The sequence below is a fragment of the Eptatretus burgeri genome, chromosome 16 (genome assembly GCF_056783735.1).
Source record: "Eptatretus burgeri isolate ZD-2024b chromosome 16, Ebu_testis_v1, whole genome shotgun sequence".
NCBI classification, from domain to species: Eukaryota; Metazoa; Chordata; class Myxini; order Myxiniformes; family Myxinidae; genus Eptatretus; species Eptatretus burgeri.
Window position 1 is genome coordinate 51425355 of NC_140976.1, and position 23496 is coordinate 51448850.

At 45.0% G+C, this 23496-nt stretch overlaps 2 protein-coding genes across 8 annotated transcripts in view; one reads left to right on the top strand and one right to left on the bottom strand.

Moving 5' to 3' along the window:
• LOC147011057 (sodium- and chloride-dependent GABA transporter ine-like) overlaps nt 1-23496 on the top strand; it is a 129302-nt gene that overhangs the window by 82761 nt on the left and 23045 nt on the right. For 2 of the 6 annotated variants that reach the window (XM_085860231.1, XM_085860234.1), the window contains one exon: nt 21750-21920. The exons of 1 other annotated variant lie outside the window; for it this stretch is intronic. In XM_085860231.1, coding sequence (XP_085716357.1) covers nt 21750-21920 — 171 coding nt within the window. Of the gene's footprint in view, nt 1-11947; nt 12175-21749; nt 21921-23496 lie in introns of those variants that run through there. 3 more of the 6 variants (XM_085860233.1, XM_085860232.1, XM_085860236.1) reach the window with 3 other exon arrangements.
• On the bottom strand, nt 1427-12276 carry LOC147011058 (uncharacterized). 2 transcript variants are annotated; one of them, XM_085860238.1, is made up of 2 exons: nt 11995-12276; nt 1427-3953 (listed from the first exon to the last, which is right to left on the bottom strand). In XM_085860238.1, exon 2 carries the CDS (start codon nt 3011-3013, stop codon nt 1667-1669), a length of 1347 nt encoding a protein of 448 aa, XP_085716364.1. In that variant the 5' UTR covers nt 3014-3953; nt 11995-12276; the 3' UTR covers nt 1427-1666. The 2 variants fall into 2 exon arrangements, with proteins under 2 accessions (XP_085716364.1, XP_085716363.1); XM_085860237.1 differs by having other exon boundaries at nt 11966-12256.

The following is a 23496-nucleotide window of genomic DNA, read 5'->3' on the forward strand; positions in this document are numbered from 1 at the left end:
CACTTGTAAAATTGAGAAGGCCATTTGATCCATCATGTCAATGCCACAACCACAAACCACAATTCCACTTACTGAAGGTCATGCTTATTATTCAACAAACTCCAAGGAGAGAATATGGTTCGGGTAGCTGCAAACAATGGGCTGACACCTCAAAGGTATTATCGTCAACTAGGATCTCTCTATTCTGGGTTACATTCCCTACCCAAATATAACTTGGTAAAAAATCCCCCAACCCCCAGCAATGAATGGGGGCCCTGTGGAAGAAAACACACTCACAGGTTCTTTGAACAATTTTATTTAACAAAGTTGAATCACTTGAACATATGTATGGAGGGAGGGACACCAAAAATGGTGGAATCCTTTCTAACAAAGTGCCCAACAATTGCCCCTTTTTATAAGCTCAAGCAAACAATGGTGCAATGAGATGATTTGAGCAAAACAAGATAACTGCTTGTTGAGTCATGAACTCAGAAAAATTCAAAAGCACAAACATCTTTTTCAAAGTCCAATACACAGCTGCTTGTGTGGCCACTTCAGCACTTTCCCAAGCCAACTTACTGTTTATAGGAGCTAAAATATAACTGTAAGTGTAACGTAAACCAAAATATAAAAGCTATTTCATCATATAACTAAATATTTCTTGTCAATTTGATTAATCATCGTCAATTTTATAAAAAACAAAGAAAGTGAATATTCCCAACAAGGGCCTCTCAATTATAGCATATTACATGGGTTTTAATCAATATTGTGATATGGGCAGAATGTCTTCATTTTATCAGACCGTTTACAACTTAAGATGTTTCAGCTGAGAGGTCCAAAATTACTTTGAGTACTGAAAAGGTTGTGAAAAATTCCTCAACATGTTCTAACATTTCAAATACCTCAAACAAGAACCAACTACTTCAATAAGCCATAAACTTATATGGATTTAAATTAAAACAGAGTGAAAAACATTTTTAAAAATGTAAAATAATTGCTCTTCGATTTCACAAAGCTCTGCATTCTGTTGCCAAAGTGAATAGTTCATGGATTACCTTCACAAACAAGATGAGGAGGAGATAACATCTCATCTTGCGAGCTCTGAATTTTGCAAGAACAGCTGCGTTTGCAGGAAACCCAGGCTTCACAGCTTCATAATTAAAGGCACATCAGAGAAAACCAAGCAACATTACAAATTTTTTTTTTTTCAAGATACATATGTATATGTACGTATATATGTATGTATATGTACGTATATATGTATGTATATATCTATATATGTATGTACAGTATATAAATATATATATATATATATATATATATATATATATATATATATATATATATATATATATATATATATATATATATATATATATATATATATATATATATATATATATATATATATATATATATTTTTTTTTTTTTTTTTTTTTTTTTAGGGCGCTTTTAGCTACTATGGTAAAAATTCAAATTTGCAATAGAAGTTTGCAGAACCTTCCAAATGGTGAGGTTTCATGAAAAACTAAAATCTTCCAAGTTTTATTAAGATTAAATAATATTTAGGACTTGCGCAGGCACTTGACATCCTTCTCCATTAGTACGACATGGCTAAATTAAAATGAAAATCTCTTTTGATGAAAACAATTTAAAAAAATTATCCTGAAAAGTAAATAATATGCCTTTATAAAATCAAAGTTTCCTTTGAGGCCTTTGGGTATTTCCGTCGGTCATCCTCCATCACTTGAACAAGGTACTGCACTTGAGCTTCATCTCTTGTTCGACCGGCTTTCGTGAAATCTTGGATGAGGGCGACGCCTCTTTCGGCCGCATCATTCACGACGTTCAAAGAGTCAACCCTCTGCTTTGCTTTGACGTAGGATTCAAAGCTCTTCCAGTTTGATGGATCCTTTTCCTCGAGAAAGTCTTCTGGCAGCTCGAGGAGCATAAAGAGATTTTTAGTTTGGGAGGAGCAGAGGTCAGACAGCTTCTTTCCCTCTGGATTGGGAAGCCAGACTCGTCGAGATGGATCCTCTGAACCCTCCACGTCCTTCATGTTTATTACCATGGCGATCTTTTCTGACGAATCTAAGTTGTCATCAAAGAGTGCAAGGCCGACGTTAACTTCGCTCAGGTACCACAGATGGCGGCTCATTGTTTTGTATGCAGCATGATTCAAGGAATGGAGGGCTTGAAGGAGCTGGAGGTCATTCTTTGGCGCGGAAGCAGCATTTCGAGCGTCGAACCAGGCCCTGATATAGTGCTTAGCAACAAAAAGACAGACCTGCTTGATCCCGCTAAACAGGCGTTCTGTGCGACATGTACTGCGGGATGATGACGCGCGTTTAGTGAGAAAATCCGAGAACTGCCCTTGAAACATCCAGATCTTGAAGCAGTAAATTGCACGAGCCATCCAACGCGCTCGGTGAACGGTGCCAGGTGCCCTGAATGTTGGAACCTGATGTCCAGAAGGGACGCCTCCAAGGAAAATTATCGTCAGTTGGAGAAGTTCTTTGTGGTCGTCTCGGGGATGCTTCTGCTTCAGAAGCTCTTGGGCATGCTGAATGACAGAATTGGCCCATGGATGGATATCGGTGGCTGTGCTTGCATCATCAGCAGCAGTCAAGTACTGCGTGAAATTAAAATGGAGCCAGCAGTCCCGGAAGGTTTGGAATAAGGTGATGTCTGGCCCTCGGGATGCCTCATCGACCGAAGAAGAGTAAATTGCTTCCAAAACAAGTTCAAAGACATGGTGCCGACACGCAAAATAAAGAAGTTGATGATCAAGGATGTTTTCAATACGAACACAGTCCCCACCCTGGATTCCAGTATTAACAGCTATCATGTCAAAACACATCCCTTTGACATGTCCAATCAGCTTCCACTCCTTAACTGTTGAAAAGATGACCGCGGCTGTTTCTTCCGCCTTGGAGTCTTTCAGCATCGGAATTGCCAGGATTTTTGACACACCATTCCCAGTGACCAGAATTGGCAGCCTGTCAACTTTGTCTCTTCCAGTTAGGTCTGGCATCAGCTTGGAATCCCAGTGGACTACCAGGGGTGTGTCAACCTTAAAGCTCTGCTTATCTCTTCAGCGCGTTGCTTCCGGTGCTTAACACGAGCGGCACGAATGGCACTTGGACTGAGAGAAAGTTTATTGATGTCTTGTCCCAATTGCTTGGCAAATGGAATTAGAACCCGACTTGCAGAACGATCGCTAAGGAGAGTTCTATCCAGGGCCTCAGTTACTTCAGATGTTAATCCAGTTGTCCCACGTTTTCTCTTCGGAGGCTGGGAATCACAGGTGGTTGGATGGATGGAAGAAGATGGTTGTCGACTTGGACTAGATTCAGTAGAGCTGGAGGAGGAGGAAGACTGGAGGTTGGCTGTTTCAGAAGTTGCGGCCATCTCCAAAAGCGCCTTCTGTTTCCTCTTTTTCTCTTCATCCTTACGTTTCATAATTTTCTCTGAAGTCCTGGCAGTCTTGTAGTCAAGACTCCCGATCTTTCCTGGACGCCCCTTTTCACGCTGAGAAGCAAGAAACTCCTTGTCCTCATCAATTTTTATAAGATTCATAGCATCAGCGTGAGCTATGTCAAACAGCTCATCCAGGTCGGCCTTGAAATTGCCTTGTTTCTCTATGTTGGTAGCAGTCTTCCGATTGATGCTTTTCTTTAAACCCTGCCACGTTGTGTGTAATTTTCGCACATGGACTACCACATCAGGAAGGTGCTGAGTAGGAATCCCCTCTGTGGACCAGATGTTCATTAGCTCTAGTGATGTTTGATTCACACTTGCAGTTAGGGTCTCATTCATTTCCACATGAAGGAACATCAAAAAGCGGAGAACTTCGGCCTTAGAAGGAAGCTTCTAGCCAGGAAGTGTTGGATTAGGGGATCCAATCAACCAAATGGCCTTTTTCGATCTAGTTCTGGAGGCCATTACCCCCAAAATATACAGAAATTTCTGATCTGAAAAAAAGATAAAAACATCATGGTTAAGTGGGAAATGTTACAGAGTGGTAAGTACACATTGAAAAGTTACAAGTTTTTGCCAAGCTTGCGCGTTAATTCATGCATGCATGAAGAAAGGCTATGCTCACTGCTGTGCAATTGCGCAACTTTCAACAAGAAAACTTTCCGTTTCCAAAATTTGGACTGAGTTGGGACTTCATTATTTTTCGATTTAGCAATTTATGAGCTGATTTTCAATTCTTCACATCAATATTTAATATCATTTTTATGCATTTAATTATACGAATATATTAATTAAACCCTCAAAACAGTAAATTCAGATGATATCAAAATAAACTATTAATTGATCTGCGAAAAGAGGAAAAATATCATTTTTGGCAGTTTTTGATGCCCTTTGTGCAACTTTGCATCGCTTGTGCAAGTTCAAGAACATGACTCAAGAAAAAAATATTTTAACACAATGATTTCTAGTAGGAACCTCACTGAATGGCGGGTTCTGTGCATTAAAAAAAAACTTTCATTTTTTAGAAGCACCCTATTTTATATATATATATATATATATATATATATATATATATATATATATATATATATATATATATATATATATATATATATTTGTAGATTTCTGCCCATCTGGCATGGGGACAACCGCCTTTAGCCCAATTACGGCCGTGTGGGCCCACTGAACGTGGCAATCTCATCGCAGCTTCCAGCTCAATGCTGAAACCCAGCTCCGGGTATTTTTAACACACCATAAACCAGCCAACTCTTCTGTCCACGCGCTACAGGGTCAATCGCCGGATTGTCGACATACCTAACTATTCGCACGGACAGAAATGCCGGGAGTTTATAACTCGACGGGACCTGCACGGAAATGAGCCGCTTAAGCAGCTCGTTCCGTATGCGATTGCCGAGCGGTTTTGCATCGCCAAGTCCCGTCAGACCAGACGTACGTTTTATCGGCTTATAATCAGCCAGCTAGTATTCCGTACGCATCATGGCAGTCAATGGCAGAAAGTGACACAACAAGCAGGTTTAACATTAAAAAATGGGGACATTTATTTTAAATGCAGATCTGCAATGAATGGGGGAATGGGACAGGACACGAGCAAAAACCTACAGCCGATGTCTATTGTTATGTACACAATCATGCACTTAATCAGTTCTACTTAGGTAGACAAGGTGCCACAGATTTTCATCCAAAACCCCAGAAAGAAAGAACCGGGCTCGTGAGCCTTTATAATTGCTCGGAGCCTGGATGACCAAAGGGGCTCCGAGAGACCGAGCGGGCGACCTGGCCACCCTCGTGGTGACTCGCTGGGTCCTGGTTCGGTGACCCTCTGTGTCTTTGCCCGGACCCCCGAGCTCCGACTGGCTCCCTTCGTCGTCCGGCCTCCACTGCGGCCTGGTCCAGCCGACGACGCGCTGGAGGAGAAAATGGGTCTCGACTCAGGCCTCCTGGTGGCGCCAGCGAACCCCCAGTGAACCAACTGCCCAAACTCCGAACTCTCCAGCTCCCAATGGGGCAACTCTCCACTCCCACCACCAACCGCAACCCACGAACTCCAGATTCCAGACTCTCTCCAACGGCCCAGCCCAACTCAAGCTTCTCGGCGTTCCAGCATGGCTCTTTATCGGGTCCGGGGGTGCTCGCTCTTTTACCTTCGACCCTTCACCCCCGGCTGGCTCCGCCCCTCTCACTTTCGATTGGCCAGCTCGTTCAGAGGGTAGCGCCGTTTTGATCCGATCTTGCCGTCAAACGCGGCCGTGTTTGAGATCATCGTCAAAATGCAGCCGTGTTAGAGATCACCGTAAAAACGCGGCCGTGGGTTGTCGTTGTTGTTGTTGTTGTTGTTATTGTTATTATTGTTATTGTTAAAATAAAGATAGAAAAGAATAACACTACCTCAAAGATGCACAACCCAGCACACGAACAAATTCCCGTTATACATTGGTGGGGAACTCTAACCTGGAACACACACTTACCGAAATAACTGACCTCTGAGGAACCTGATTGGTGTTCTGTGAATTTCCACAACCGTAACACTACCCCTTCCCCTTTTTACAGACTCGTCCCAAGTCGTAAAATTTTCATGTGCTTTTATGTGTGAGTTCTCCCCTAGTACGATTTACCTTCGGATCCCAGAGTGCGACATTTGGTGTATCCGTGTCCCAAAAGTAAATAACCTATGGGCTGTGTAACTAACTAAACAAACTCACTCGTACAGATGACTTATCTACAATTGCTGGCGCTACGACAAACATGCAGGGGGAGCAAAACTTATTTACAATTTTACCTTAACTTAACCTTGTACATTTTACACTAAACCATGGCCCAGGACTGATGGACTCTGTGGGAAAAAGGGGCATGGCAAGGTTAGTCAGAAAATGAGGGTGAGCGCTCCGCAGCTGAAGGTCAGATGTCTTCGGGGCCTGTTCAAAAGGCCCCGTTGTCTGTCACAGAACCTTTTTCATGTCTTCAGCTGCTCGAGGCAACTCACCCCAACCCGGCATGCCATATGCCATCCCACAGGCCATTCTTGAAGCAGGGAGCCAGGCTGCCCAAATGCAGTCTCTGGCTCATGTAATAAATGCAGGACTGAACACAAGAAGGTAGCTGGCTGCCCAATGCAGTCCCAGGCCTCCCCTTTGAAATGAACGCAGTTGAGCAGTGAACACAAGCACAGGGAGGTAGCCGGCTGCCCAATGCAGTCCCAGGCTTCCCCCTTGAAATTAACTGGATGACGCAAGCAAACACAAATGGTGCACGGGCTGCACCAATGCAGTCCCCGTGTGCGGCTGCCTGCAGGGCAGTCCTTGCAACTTGCGCGATGATCCTGGCGCACATGGTGATGGATGGAACAGGGGCAAACACAAACACAAGGGCTAGTAGGCATGGGGTCAAGGAAGAGGCAGGCAGACAAGGCATGGTAAGACTGGAACAGGCCGCTGTAGCACAAACAGGCCGGTAGGTGAAGCTGGCCAGCCTCTGGCCTCGTTCTGGAGGTTGGTTGAGGGAGTGCGGTGGTGACGGCTGGTCTGAAGGCGGGCTCGGACCGACCCGACTGTCTCCCTCCCAACCTATCGCCTTTGCCTGTCTCTGTCCATACCCACTCCCTTAGTTTGCAAAAATCCAAATTTCGCCCCATCTTATTTTTATTATTATTATTTTTCTTTTATAATTGTCTCCCCAACCCCCTTTATCATCTCTGTCCAGCTAACCTGGAGTGTCACCTCGCCTACTCCCAACCCCTATGTTCCCTTCCTGGAGGGGAATAAGGGAGAGCTAGCGTCCTGTCTTGAGGCCTAATTAAGCCTCAGAATGGCCTCCTCAGATTTCAGCGATCTTTTTACCACGGTGAGTCCAGCGGCCCATCGAGAGCGAAGGGATGGATGGTGTGGAGGGGTACACTTCCCTATCTACCGTAACATTTATTAACCTTAAACTACCCCGGGGCTTTCAACAAACACCTCTCACTTAATGTATTGGTTCTTCCAACCAAGATTCCCGGCGCCTGTGTTGGTGTCCTCACAAATTTTGGCCTTGCCCTCCAATTTTCACTCGTGCCCTTGCACGGTTTCATGGCTGGGCTGCGTGGCTCACTTGGCAGGAACTACCCCCTGCCCATTTTCCAACCATGGCACCCCCGGGCCCTGAGACTGTCTACGGGCCTCCCAGCTCCCTAAGATCTGGGGAGTGCCCTCCTCCGCTACTCCACCTCGACGCTCACGTGGCAGACTGGCGCCACGGGCCCCTTTCCCCGGGTGCCCGTGCCCACGACTGCCCACGTGGCCATTGGCGCTACGGGCCCCGCTTCATGCGAGCCCACCCGTGCCTACTACGCTATCCCAGCCGCTCTTGGGCCCTTGACCTACTGCGGCCAACTAGTCCGGTGCCCGGGGTGCCCACTAAGTAATACGCATCGTTCGCAGCCATGCTCTCAGCCCGTCAACAGGACTTCTACACCCCTCCAAATGGGTTTCGAGCCTACATTCGCACCAACAGCAAAACGACCTCCATTTTGTCAATTTTGGCTAATCCACTATTTTACTCTGACCCCGGAGTCCCTTGGGTGGGAATCACTCCTCCCTCCAATCACTCATCGCACCATGCATACCACTTTCGCTCCATTCACACAGGCCCGCTGGCCCTCACTCGCTCAACATGTTTGTTTCTAAACTCGCATCACATCGCTGAACACTGCCATTCTTCTTTACTGGAATCCCTCATCTAACTCGTGCTCCCTTGTCATCCCTTAATCTAGTAGCACATCCTTTTAACACTACGTAGCTAAGCTACGTCCCCTCGACACATTCAATGTCTGTCCGTGTCTCCAAAAATCATTTCTCATTTCTAAATCTAACTTAAAATCCCTCTAACTAATCCATTCCACGGGCCCCATGAGGACTTGTCCCTGCCCCATGAAGCCAGTCTAACTAACACTAACCCTTCCCGCTAGCTAGTGGTCTTCCTGTGCCCTAAGCAAGGGGGTCTTCCACCCCTGCCCAGGAATCCTGTATACCCGAAGTGGCGAGGCTTGCTTTTCTCTCTCTCTTTTATTTTCCCTATGCGCACCAGCGCAGCAACTCACAACCTGCGCTCTTTTCCCGTAACGTCATGGCAGCTGTTCGCATTTCGCATCCCTTCCTCTTGGACGGTAACATCCGGCAGTGATTTCCCTCCTGCCGAATTCCAACCATGCGTGCAGCTACGACGTCACTGCGCATCCCAAGCAAGCCTCGCGTTTCGAGGGGTTCCCCACACGAGCACATGTGCTCTGCTCGCCGTAACCCGCGACGCGGAATCCATGATGACGTCACTCGCACCCCGAAACCGCGTGATTTCTCGCGCAAGCTGGGGCACGCATAACACATTGGGGAAGCTGCTTCGCGCGCTCTGCAAACAGAACTCGCGGCGCAGGCCACATGGAGCTTTACACACACGCTTGCCTGGAGAACCCGTCCGATCCAAATTCACATTTCCAGCCTAACATCTGTCCATCCGTGGGATCGGCTGGTATCTAGCGCAGGCGTTTCCAGACCGGATTTTACTTGCGTATGCACGCACATGGTGGCCTCGTGCGAAGCACAGCACGGACCATATGCGCGCTGCTGTGCGAATGCGGCACGGTCCTCGAAACCGCTTCGGCTGCGACATGGCCCTTGTCCCTCTGGCGCCGTCTTCGTCGCCATTCAACGCACGCACTCCCACGTGCCATAACGCTAACACACCTCGCCACGACACTCGGACACGCGGTTGAGTTTTCTCGCATACCAACCACCATCTCCCTTTCATACTGCGACCTCACACACGCGGTTCGTCTCACACATGGCCTTTCACCCATGCTATGCGCGCATTTCAACATGCATTTCGTCACACTCGTTACCACACACACCGGGACAATCACGCCGGGGATTCTCGCCACCACAAACGCTCCCGGGGTCTCCATCCCCCCCCCAAGCTCCGCGTGTACCCGTTCACAGCACTCGCCCCCCCCCTAACTCGCACGGAGCAACCAAATCCACCTGGTCACGATTCGCTTCAAGGGGACATATTCCCTCACCTCGTTCCTGAAGGAGGCTATCCTGCTGCTTGCACCAAAACCAAACATTCCCGAAGCTTCCCCTCATTGTCCCTCGCTAACTCCACCTGTGTGTGTTCGTCAATAGTTTCGTCCACTTCACCCCCTGTCTCCTCTATCTCCCGTGTCTCTGTTATATCTTTTAATTTTTCCGTCGTCGTCACCTCCACGTGTCTCGTCCTACACGTCTCCCGAATTATTGTGACGTCACTCTTCATGACCTCGCCCGTCTTTATCGCAGGCCAGACAGCCGTTGCACTCCCTCTCGTTGCAGGGATCTGTTTTTGCACCTTTTTATGGAGAGCAGTGATGTTTGCAGATTTCCAAGCAGATGGCAGATGACCTTGAGCAAATGAGAGGGTGAATAGAACAGAGAGAGGGTGAGCAAGAGCAGTAGAGCAGGCTTTGAGGACACGTGGGCTGATGCCGTCTGGACCGGTTGCAGGGGTTGTCGTTGAAGTTGTTGTTGTTATTGTTAAAATAAAGATAGAAAAGAATAACACTACCTCAAAGATGCACAGCCCGTTATACATTGGTGGGGAAATCTAACCTGGAACACACACTTACCGAAATAACTGACCTCTGGGGAACCTGAATGGTGTTCTGTGAATTTCTAAAACCGTAACACTATATACAGGTATGTATATATGTATGTATGTATATGTATATATGTATATATATATATATATATATATATATATATATATATATATATATATATATATATATATATATATATATATATATATATATATATATATATATATATATATATATATATATATATATATATATATATATATATATATATATATATATATATATATATATATATATATATATATATATATATATATATATATATATATATATATATATATATTTATATATATATATATATATATATATATATATATATATATATATATATATATATATATATATGCATATATATGAGCCTGGTGTTGGTGCAGTGGTTAGGTCAGCAGCTTGGGATCCAAGAGATCCTGAGTTCAAGCCCCGTTGAGCCACTGAATTAATACACCAGGGGGTTGACTCAGCCTGTCATCCTTCCGATGTCGGCGAAATGAGTACCAGTATACTGGGCCGGTGTATACCCCGGTTAAAATAGGTGTACCATATCCCTGTGTCGTAAAAGGCGACTAGGGTTGCGTCAGGAAGGGCATCCGGCGTAAAACATGTGCCAAATCACTCTGCGGATCATAATGGATGATCCGCTGTGGCGACCCCTAACGGGAGCAGCCGAAAGAAGAAGAAGAAGATATATATATATATATATACATATATATATATTTTTTTTTTATTTATTTATTTTTTTTACACATTTATGCCTGGTGTTGGCACAGTGGTAAGGGCAGTGGCTTGGGATCCAAAAGGTCCTGAGTTCAAGCCCCGTTGGGCCATTGAATTAATACACCAGGGGGTTGACTCAGCCTTTCATCCTTCCGAGGTCGGCGAAATGAGTACCAGTGTACTGGGCCCGGTGTATGCCCCAGTTAGAATAGGTGTACGATATCCCTGTGTGTCGTATGAGGCGACCAGGGTTGCGTCAGGAAGGCCATCCAGTGTAAAACCTATGCCAAATCATTATGCGGACACTAAAACGGATTCCATACCGGATCGGTCGAGGCCCGGGTTACCAAGGACCGCCACCGGTACTGTTGGTCAGCATATATATATATATATTTCTTCTTCTTCTTTCGGCTGCTGCCGTTAGGGGTCGCCACAGTGGATCATCCGTATGATCCGCATAGTGATTTGGCACAGGTTTTACGCCGGATGCCCTTCCTGACGCAACCCTGGTCGCCTCTTACGACACAGGGATAATATACATATATATATATATATATATATATATATATATATATATATATATATATATATATATATATATATATATATATATATATATATATATATATATATATATATATATATATATATACATATAAATATATATATATATATATATATATATATATATATATATATATATATATATATATATATATATATATATATATATATATATATATATATATATATATATATATATATATATATATATATATATATATATATATATATATATATATATATATATATATATATATATATATATATATATATATATATATATATATATATATATATATATATATATATATATATATATATATATATATATATATATATATATATATATATACTGTATGCCCTCCATCTTGTGACAGAAACAGCTTATGCCCTCCACCTTGTCACATAAAACATACCAGATGTTTTCCTATCTTCGGGAATTGCCATTCTTTTCTTAAAAATAAAATAAATAAAATAAAATAAATAAATAAATATATTAAAAAGTCTTTTATTTCATCCAACAAACAGCCTGGCATATATGCTCACCTTTTAAAGCTCGGTTCCAGACTGCTCACCTTCCACGGAGAACTTGTCTGCCTGTGACTGAGAAAACCATGCGTCCCAGCAGAGATTCCTCACTTTTGGCTTCGTTGGCATCCACCCGTGGCCAGGCAGAATCCTTCTCCGCGGCTGGAGGCTGTCATCCGTTCCTCGCCGCCAACTGTTGAAGCGGGTTTTCCAGCTCCCTCAAAACGGTAAAAAAAGAGTTAGTTTACATGAAAGCCGTTTATTCGATAAAACATAAGAACACTTCCATGCACAAGAAGGAAGGCCTCGACTCTCAATGATATTGCGAGTCGAAGACTTAAAACTTGCATGGAATCTTGAGTATATATATACAGTTTTTATCATGAGATCAGATGGACTTTTGTGGACTTCAAATTTGCAACGTAGAGAGGTTTTGGTTTGTTTTGGAGTGTTGTTTTCTACCTCGGGAAGGGGTCTGGGGAGGGGGGAAATAGAAAAGAGCCATGTTTTGCCTTTCTGACGAAATGGTCACCAGACAATGGTAACCAAACACGTAGGGTTTTACAAGATTGTTTTTGACTTTAACAGAGAAGTGCGTAGTCTGCTCTTAACTCGCTTTCTCAGCATAAATATTTATTGAATTCTTTTGCAAAGTACTAAACTAAGACGATTTTGTATTTTACATTGTTATAAATTCGATTAATAATCCTGTTTCCACAGAGTGGAGGAAATAAAGGAACAGCGAGGTAATCAAAGAGTAGATAAGGCCAGATAATATGCAACCGAGAGTATTGAGGAAGGTGGCTGAGCAGGTAAGCGAGATGTTAACGGATATTTTCAATAGCTCACTGCAGTCAGGAAAGGTACCGGAGGATTGGAGAGTAGAAAATGTAACACCATTATTTAAGAAAGGATCCAGAGAATAATTGGGAAACTATAGACATGTTAGTTTGACTTCAGTTGTAGGGAAGGTGTTGGAGAGATTAAGGATCAGATGAGGAACCATTTAAAGAAATACAAACTAATTAAAGGTAGTCAGCATGGGTTTACCAAAGGTAGTTTCTGTTTAACAAATCTTTTAGAGTTCTATGAAGCAGTGTCTGATTGGGTGGATGAGGGAAAGGCAGTGGACAATGGATATCGAGATTTTAAGGAGGCATTTGATAAGGTACCATAACGGATGTTGTTTGCAACGTTGAGGGCTGGTGGAGTGGCTGGTTCAGTAGCTAATTGGATTGCAAACTGGCTTAGTGATAGGAAGCAAAGAGTGTCTGTGAGTGGGAGGATGTCTTGCTGGAAGGATGTTGGTAGTGGGGTACCTCAGGGATCAGTACTCAGACCATTACTATTCATTATTTACATCAACGGTTTGCAGAGTGGTGTGAAGAGTAAGCTTTCCAAATTTGCAGATGAGACAAAGCTTGGAGGTGAGGTGGATAGCAGAGGGGGTGCTGATCAGATACAGGAAAGTATTGGTACTTGCATAGATTGGGCAAAAGATTGGCAGATGGAATTTATACTGAGCAAGTGTAAGGTGTTGAGGATTGTTAAGAATATTGAAAATAAATATTCCATGATGCTAGGGGTAATTTTGGAGCGTATCACACAGGAGAAGGACCTGGTGGTGGTAATAGATACAGGAGGTAAGCAGGCAGCACAATGCCAGGCAGCTGTAGGTGAAGCAAACAGGGTTTCAGGTTGTATTCGGATGGGGATCATTTATAAATCAAAAGAGGTGGTGTTAACATTGTACAGGAATTTAGTGAGGGTCACATCTAGAATATTGCATGCAGATTTGGTCACCACAACTCAGAAAAGACATCGATGCCATAGAGTGGGTTCAGCGCAGGCCACTAGATTGATTCCAGGCCTAGTTAGACTCAGCTATGAGGAGCGGCTCAAGGAGACAGGGCTTTATACACAAGAAAGGAGGTGGTTATGAGGAGATATGATGGACATGTTTAAGATGATGAAAGGTGGAGACAAAATAAATGCAAATGAATTATTCAGCAGAGTCGACAGTGATAGGACCAGGGGCCATAGCCTGATAGTAAAGAAAAGGAGAGTTAAGACAGTAGTAAGACAGGGGAATTTCACTCAGAGAGTAGTTAATGTGTGAAATGGTCTACCTGGAAAGGTAATCGCAGCAGAAACAGTAGATAAGTTTATATTGGAATTAGATACGTACCTGGAAGTTTTGTAAATAGAGGGGTAAAGGGATGTTGAAAGGACTTTTAGGTAGTTTGAGCATTGATGGGTGATTGTGTTCATGTGTACGGAGTGTTGTTGGAGAGGGTCTCACCAAGTGGTGTTGTGTGGTTGATGTTGCTTGTTTTTTACCCAAGCCCATGCCCCCCTCCCCTGGAAGAAAAAAACAGAAAAATACAAAAACTACAAAAAAAAATAAACAAACACTAAAACACTGAATTTCAAAAAAAAGTGTTTTGCAATTTCTTATTTTGATCCTGTGTTGATAAATTGGTGTGGAGTTGATGTGGCGCACAGGTATGATGGGCTGAATGGCCTCCACCTGTATCTGATTTCCCTGTATTCCTTGTGTTTCCTTGGGTTTCCTTGTGTTCTTAATAAGTGCAGAACAAAAGCATCTTCCTGATGTTAGTTTTTGAAAAAGTCTTGTTCAAGAAGTGACTTTCATCGGTGCATACATGCATGGACTTCCTTTTCAATGCTCGCAAATATAGACTACATACTGGTTGAAGGCCCATCCACTTTAAATGCCAGTGTAATGACCTTTCTCAGTTTGGACCTATTCTGCACATTTGGATAACAATTCCGAGAAACCAAATTAAATGTCAAAACACTAATCAGCAAGGCATGAGTTAACATCCACATCACGTGTGAGCTAACACCAAATGAATTCAATGTCATGAGAAGATGCAATCTTTGCATTGGTTTATTGTACACAACATCAGTGTTTTCATGAAAATTTAGCTTGTTCGCAATAATATTGCCCAGTTATTTGAATTACTTCACAATTTCCACCTTTTCACCATCATGATTGCAGGTTCACGATTTTGACCCTTTTGAAAATCCAAAATCATCTCTTTAGTTTTGCACACATTCAGAGCCAAAAGTCGCTAAGACATTTATTGAATGCATCAATCTCATTGAGGTACGATACAATGCACAATTGATTGGAAAGACAGCCAACAATGGCAGTGTCGTCTGCGTACTTAATAAATTTACACACTTCTTTGAGAGCCACACATCCATTGGTGTACAGACTGAACAGTACAGGTGATAATACTCAGCCTTGTACAACACCAGCATTAAAGATTGATAAATTGATGATAAACTACCATTCACCTTCATCTGCTGAGGATGGTCTCGTAAAAAAAAAAAACTTTGCACCCAGAGTATGATATGCGGGTTCAGGCTCAGGTCACTCAGCACTTTCAGAAGGGTAAATGGCTCAATAGTTTTAAAGGCTGATGATAAATCAATAAATAATACTGTCGGAGGTGGGAGTGATTCGCGTACCTTTGGGGTTTCCTTCCCTTGGTGTACATATGTTGTTTGTGGTGCCAAACCCAGCGTGTTCTCTCATGACTGCAATCCAAGGTGGTGAACGAATGTACAGGTCAGTTACCACTCAAATGGATCTTTGTCAGTTGGTGTCTGTGACTTTTGAGTGGAGTGTCAGTGATCACATCAACAGCATAACGTTACTGAAACTTGAATTTCAAATAAACAGATACAAAGTCAAATGAGGAAGTTGGGAGTACTGTCACGTTTTTTGAACCCACGTAGCCTTCATCCACGGTGAGGTTGCCATTGGCGATGCCAGCGGTGGTTTTCTCACAACTGCTGAAGACCAGAGGTGTTGAATGAAATTCTCACTTGTTCACCCAGATCTCTTCAGGACACTTTTGCACAGCTGATGCAGACTGCTCTTTTGACTCTGCTCTGCACATATCCTCTTTCCTCTGTAAGTCATGCACTGCACTGGCTGCTTTTTGTTATGGCCTCGTCTCAGCTGCCTTCCTCAATTGACATTTGACCATCATGTGGCCTTTCTTGTTACAATAGAATCATTCCCTCTCGTTTCTACTGAATTTGAGTTTTATAGGCTGAAATGGATCAGTGTTGTGCAGAAAACTGTCTGACCTTGGTTTCGTGGTGACATCCTTCTTCTTGACTGACCGCCTAGTAATACACCCTCCATGTGCTTCAACATGTACTGTACTGTACTGGGAGATACTTAGCAGGCAGACACGAAGCGGAGGAACAGTCGAGCCGGGCTGTGTTGCACGAGTGCGAGCGCGGGCGTACTGTGCCCGCGGCTCTCCTTTATTCCGTACGCGGTACACTCACGAGCCGGCCGACTCCAGCATTACTACGACGCCTCAGACGGCGTGCACACCTCATATCCCTCGCCGAACCCCACGGCCACTCCTCCACCATCACGCCCATCATGCATCATCATCATGCCCCTCCCCGTGGGCATGGCTACACCACACTCCTCCCTCCTAAAAGTATGATTATTAAATGATCAGTATTATAAGAAGCATGCAGAACACGAAGGACTTCGTATAATAATCATGGAAATAAAATGAAAATAGCACACCACATCATATAATGTGTCGATGCGAGCGAGTGGAGCAGCAAAGGTCAGGTCTGACCGCGTTACCGATATGAAGCAGCAAAATGAGAAGCACAGCAGCATTATGCAGCAAAAACGCCCCCCAGGTGGCCCATGCTGACATGACTCTGGCCAAGGTCGTAACGACCTCTCGAGCTAACCTCCTCCGGCCCCATCAAACGCCTCCGGCCCACTCCCCCCAGGCAGACCCGACGTAGATAAACATCCCGAGGCCGGCAGCCCGCTATCTGGAAGCCGTGGCGCCAGCCTTAGACCTTGGCCGGGGGCGCTGAATAGCGCCGCTGGCTTCATGCATTTAATGCGCCAAAACAACTCACGCACCACCATCAGTCGAGACGCCAACGCCCGTCCAAACGGCCTTGAGCGAACACAGCGAGTTGTGCTCGCAATCAGAGGTGGAGGTAACGCAGACCAGGGCACCAGTCTTGGTGCCGAGTCGATCTCCGAGACCCACACGGCCGCTAGACAGGAGCAACTCCACTTAAACCACACTGCAATCATAGGCTCGTTATAAATCATTACGAATAATACTCGAAGCATCGCAAATTCATTTTTCCGTACAGCGCGCTTTTTTGATAAAATCCCAGCATATGACAAAGCAATTACCTGCGGCCCGGGACAGTGGACGGCCAACTCAACCTTTTTATTCGCCACCACCGTCCCTGAAGCCCCTACATCACATTGATCATAATCCAATTCCCATTTAATGATCTCCGTCACATCCACTTTTACACGAGAACTGCTGGCATTTATTTCAACAACGTTAAACTGCATCAATAGAGCAAGGAAAAACACATATGCCATGAACAACAACCCACAACCCGCATCACGAGTCCGCTTCTTGGTTGTCGACTTGATGCTGCGACTCGCGACTCCCTTTAACGCCACGGGCCCACCGCCACCTGTTGAAGCTGCCTGAACCACACCGATGCGCATTGCCTCTCGAACCTTGCCACAGCGCGGGAACTCATCGCGAGCGAAGCGCGGGAACTCATCGCGAGAGCTGATACGGCTCTCGCCGCCCGCCAGAGCCTCGCCCTCGGTACTCGATGAAGGCCTCGAAGAGAGTACCGGCACATCTGGAGGTACGAACCGGAGACCCAGTCCGAGGTGCGCAAGCCAGTCTCGACCCAACAGGGGGGGCCCCTCCCCTCGTACAACGAACACCGAGAGCCGGGCGCGTCGATCTCGGTAGCGCATTGAGACGTCGGCCCTCGCAAGCGGTGCAATCGCTCCACCGGTGTACGTGTATAACGACAAGGCCGTCTTGACCAGGCGAATACCGCGAAGACCACGAGCCGCCCGCTCACCCATGACCGACACCGCAGCCCCGGTATCCACGCAAAACACAGTAGGTTGGCCATTCACTTCGACTTCAACCGTGAAAGTCGTCGTCATCTCCGAACCAACGGAAAACAGACTCAACCGTGGTTGCATCTCCCGCTCTGGTTCGCCGGCATTGTCAGGCCCCGGTTGCAGGCCGATCTCCAGGTCACTGGGGTCCTCTCGCACCTCGTCACCCAAGACCCCAACGGAGGCTCCCGCCATCCGACACACACGCTTCAAATGTCCAACCTTGTGACAATGCAAACACACGGTGTTCTTATACGGGCACATTTGTCGCAGGTGCGGACCCCCACACCCCCAGCAGCCGCGGAAAGTCCCTTCGCTCCAGGCGCGACCGTGCTGCGGTGCCCCTTCGCTCCCGGTGCGATCGTGCTGCGGTGCCCCTCGTCCCGCACCGCCAGGCGCGCGTGCGACCTGCGGCACTTGAGCCACCGCTCGGACTCCGGGCTGCGTGACTCGCGGCACTTGTGCGATTACCGCATTGACTTCGGGATTAGCTGCCATACTCCAGCTGGAGCTACTCATTGCGTCCTGGCCAGCAATGGCACGGACATCCGTGAGTGTCTGTTCGACAGACGAAGCAGTCACGACCGCCGAGTCGAATGTGATGTCGGTTAATCGCAGGATAGCCGCTACCATCTTTGCGTCTCGCAGACCAGAAATAAAACGATCTCTGAGCCTTGTCGGACGCTCCTCTGCCGTGAATTTGCAAGGCACAGCCGAATGCTTCACTCGTGCCACGAAGTCCGCAACGCGCTCCTCGCCACCCTTAGCGAGATGATTGAACTGGAACCGCGCGAGATGTAACGACTTCTCCGGCGCCAAGTGGGTCTTCATTTTCGCCACGATGTCCTGAAAGGATAGCACATCATCACTGGGTCTATTTGGAGCCACCAAATCACTCAGCAGGCGGTAGTGCTCCGTTGATAGCGAGGCGAGCAAGATCGCCTTGCGTTTCTCTTCATCCTCTACATCATTTGCCCGAAAGTAGCAACCCAACTGTTCAGAAAACAACTCGAACTCATCTCCCCCGAACACGGGTACACGTCCGTGTGCCGTGCCGCGACCTTCCGCCATGTTCCGTGAGACACTTGGTTCCGTAGCTTGGAACCGCCCTTACACACGCCGATCCGCCGATCCTCGTCGCCAACTGTACTGTACTGTACTGGGAGATACTTAGCAGGCAGACACGAAGCGGAGGAACAGTCGAGCCGGGCTGTGTTGCACGAGTGCGAGCGCGGGCGTACTGTGCCCGCGGCTCTCCTTTATTCCGTACGCGGTACACTCACGAGCCGGCCGACTCCAGCATTACTACGACGCCTCAGACGGCGTGCACACCTCATATCCCTCGCCGAACCCCACGGCCACTCCTCCACCATCACGCCCATCATGCATCATCATCATGCCCCTCCCCGTGGGCATGGCTACACCACACAACATACTGCTCATCCAAGGTTGTCATTGCTTCCGTGTTCTGAGGCACTCTTTCACGTATGAACAGGGACATCTCAGTATAACACACATGAAGGAACTGTTCACGAACCAAGAAGTCAGTTAATGCTTCAAAGCTGCATTCACACTTTGCCATCAAGTCCATTGTGTAAAGCACCGTCTCAAATGTGTCACGAACTGAAACGAGGTTCACCTTCATCAGGTTTGATTTCTTTGAACCTCCAGTGATATCCCCACTCTGTAAGTTTATACCTCCTCAACAAGGCCACTTTCAAGCGATCATATTCATGAGCATTCTCTGAGGGCATACTGGTATACACCTGGAGTGCTTCGCCTGTCAGAAGGGGGCTGAGACTAACTGCCCAGTCCTCTCTGTTCCAATGTTGACTCATAGTGAAGCGCTCAAATCTTTCAAGGTACACGTCCAGCTCACAGTGTTTCTCATCAAATATGGGAAACTTTGGCTTGTTTGCCATTACTCGGACATCGCCAGTGTCAATTATGATGCGAGCACGTTTCGCTGCTTCAATCTCTGACTGTAATCTTGCCAATTCAATCTTCATTTGCATTTCCTCCTTCAAACCTTCAGCTTCCCAAGTGCATTCCCCATGCTCCACCTCCTCTTTCCTTGCACAGTCCTCATGCTCCACCTCCTCTCTGCATTCCTCATGCTCTGCCTCCTCTTTCCATTCCTCATGCTCCGCCTCCTCTTTGCGTGCCTCACACTCCACCTCCACTTTAGGTTGCTCACGCTCTGCCTCCTCTTTCCATTGCTCATGCTCCGCCTCCTCTTTGCGTGCCTCACGCTCCACCTCCTCTTTATGTTCGTCATGCTCCACCTCCTCTTTGCATTCCTAATGCTCTGGCTTTGCGTGCCTCACACTCTGCCTCTTTGCATTCCTCACGCTCCCCCTCCTCTTTGTGTACCTCACACTCTCCTCTTTATGTGCCTCACGCTCCACCTCCACTTTACGTTCCTCACACTCCCCTCGTCTTTGCGTCTCACACTCCCTTCCTCTTCGCATTCCTCATGCTCCACCTCCACTTTACGTGCCTCATGCTCTTCCTCCTCTTTGCGTGCATCACGCTCTGCCTCCTCTTTGCGTGCCTCATGCCCCCCTTTCTCTTTGCATGCCTCACACTCCCCTCCTCTTTTCATTCGTCACACTCTTCCTCCTCTTTGCGTTCCTCATGCTCTGCCTCCTCTTTGCGTTCCTCATGCTCCGTTTGTCTTTCCTCACGTTCCCAAGCCTTCTCCCCTTTTGCAGTTGCTTGCTGTTCTTTAACAAATGCCATTAGTGTCTCTGGCTTCAGTCCAAGCCAATCTCCTCGCTTCATCCATTTATCAAACTCCATGGCAGATGGATGAGTTTAAAGAGCCAAAAGGAATTATTTCGCGACACACAATTTTAACGAGTTTTAAACAACCTGATTGCGATTGGCTCCATGCATTAACAACCGCTTTTGACATTTACACCTCGTTCACTCATCAAAGTTAAATCGACGATGGAAACACACAGCTCATCACAAATCACCCGTCTCTCTGCACCTCCCTTATATAGTATCACAGAACAATCATGGATGTCCCAGAAAATGCGATTCTCGTCCATACTGGAAGTTTCGTCTGAGAACGTTTCAGTACGTTCAAAAATCTTACCAGGCAATTTACCGTACAATACTGCCGTCTACAGTTAAAATTAGATTATTACATCAAACAGTTGAAATTACAATTTGCCGATGTGTGCTAAACGAATTTTATAACATGTAACAATCCATTTTAATCGTTAATTTACAGGCATTTACTGATGCTTAAATTTACCACAACATATAGCTTTTAACTGACAAATACATGAACATAGGTTCCATTCATGTCAAGGTGACTTGTGAATCGATGAAACAAACTGAGCCATCCATCTTCAAAACTGCGTCTTGATTTGTATGCAAATTGCAAAGGATCGAATTTGGGAGCTGCATCTGATGTCATAAACTTCACGATCAATTTCCCCATACATTTACACAGGATGCAGGGCAACAGGTTCATAATCATTGAGCTGCTTTCAGTGAACACTTTTTTGCATGGGAAAAATGATGGACTTTTTCCAACAAATAGGAACCATATGAGAAGTTAAAAGTAACTGAAAAGCCAATATCTTGGAAACATTGAAGCAATATTCCTCAACACTCATTCTGGCAACTTCAGCCCAAAAGGCCTTCCATTTCAAAGCTTCAAATCGGGCAAATATTGTTCCAAATCGAGAAAAGGTGCAGATCTGAAAAAGTGAGTTATTTTTTGTGGCATTGATGTGATTGAAAAGTCAAAGATTATTGGAGCTTGATGAGAGGTTTGAAATATTAACATATTTTCCTGGATTCCTGCAGGTGATAATACTCTCTAAAATCATTCTTTACAAGCCTGTTCAATATGGAGAATACATTTACCCTTTATGGGCATCGGTGGTTCTGGGGTGGTTGATAAACATCTTCATCCTCATTTGGATCCCGCTTGGAATGGTTCATACGCTCACCAGGACTTCTGGCACCTTCTGGCAGGTAATCTACAGCAAAATGAATGAAACAAGGAAAAAGCAAATTTACATGTGTGTAAAATCTATATAACACAAAAATAAACACAAGGACATTATCCTGAACTAAAATTCATGGTAATACAAATAGCAAAGCTATGTTAAGGTGTGTCAAAGCACAAAGTGTGTATGCAGTTTAAAAGGCGTTGTTGTTTCTCTGTTGAGAAACAAACCCATGTTATTAATAACAAGCTCAAAAGAGCTAAGATCCTCTTCCTCTTAATGATGACGTCATAGAAACGAATATGACATCATTGTGATGTATCAGGTTTGCGATAAATTATCTGTGCTAATGCCTGGCTTGATTCACGTGAACAAAATTAAAACAGCTTAACTAGTTTCGGAGATAATGATATAGGAGATTTCCATTAGTGGCGATATTATGATGTCAACTTTTTTTCTACGAAGAATTTCCAAAATCGGAGATGGTTACTGCCTCTGCGTGGGCTTTCTGCATATACATGGCAAGTTTCACGAAGATCCGATGAAAACTCTGGGTTGTGAAACAAAAAATGTCAAAAAATAGGAATGACATCATAAAAATTGATATGACATCATAGTGATGTATCATATGTGCGATAATTCATCTCTGCTAATGCCCTGTTCGATTCCCACAAACAGAATTCAAAAAGCTTGCCTAGTTTCGGAGATAATTTTTTAGGCGATTTCCATTAGCGGAGATATTTTGACGTCATAACTTTATTTCTAGGCGGAATTTTCAAAATCAGAGATCGTTACTGTATTTTGTATTTTTTTAAGGTATTTTTACATATGTATGCCTAGTTTCAGAAAGTTTCGAGGAAAACTGTAGGCTGTGAAACAAAAAAAGTCCACAAGAACAACAACGTGAGAAAGACTTAGAAATCATCCACGAGGATCTAAAAATGCAAACATTATTACAAAGAGCCAAGTACATGGTGAAGTGTACTTCATCATGAAGACCAGACATGGTAAAGCTCATCCGAAACAAAGAAAAGAGGCATAAAATGTCATAGCCTCCATTGTTTTAGTAATCTTGTTGTGCGGAGTTAAAGGTCAAGCCCATATTTTTTTTTTCAAATAAAATGGCCGCTGGTCTACGAGTCGACCATCCTTGATCAGATTGCAAAGTAAAGTTGGGTAGATAGAAGGGGGGAGGAAAAAAAGCACTAGGATCTCACCACAGCACAGAGCAGGAGCCAATGACGGCCATGACAAAACACCCAGAAACCAAACCACCAGCAGCGGGGGGGGGGGGAGAGAGAGAGAGAGAGAGAGAGAGAGAGAGAGAGAGAGAGAGAGAGAGAGAGAGAGAGAGAGAGAGAGAGAGAGAGAGAGAGAGAGAGAGAGAGAGAGAGAGAGAGAGAGAGAGAGAGAGAGAGAGAGAGAGAGAGAGAGAGAGAGAGAGAGAGAGAGAGAGAGAGAGAGAGAGAGAGAGAGAGAGAGAGAGAGAGAGAGAGAGAGAGAGAGAGAGAGAGAGAGAGAGAGAGAGAGAGAGAAAAAAAAAAAAAAAAAAAAAAAAAAAAAAAAGGGGGGAGAGTGAGGAAGAGTGGTGAAAGGGAAGA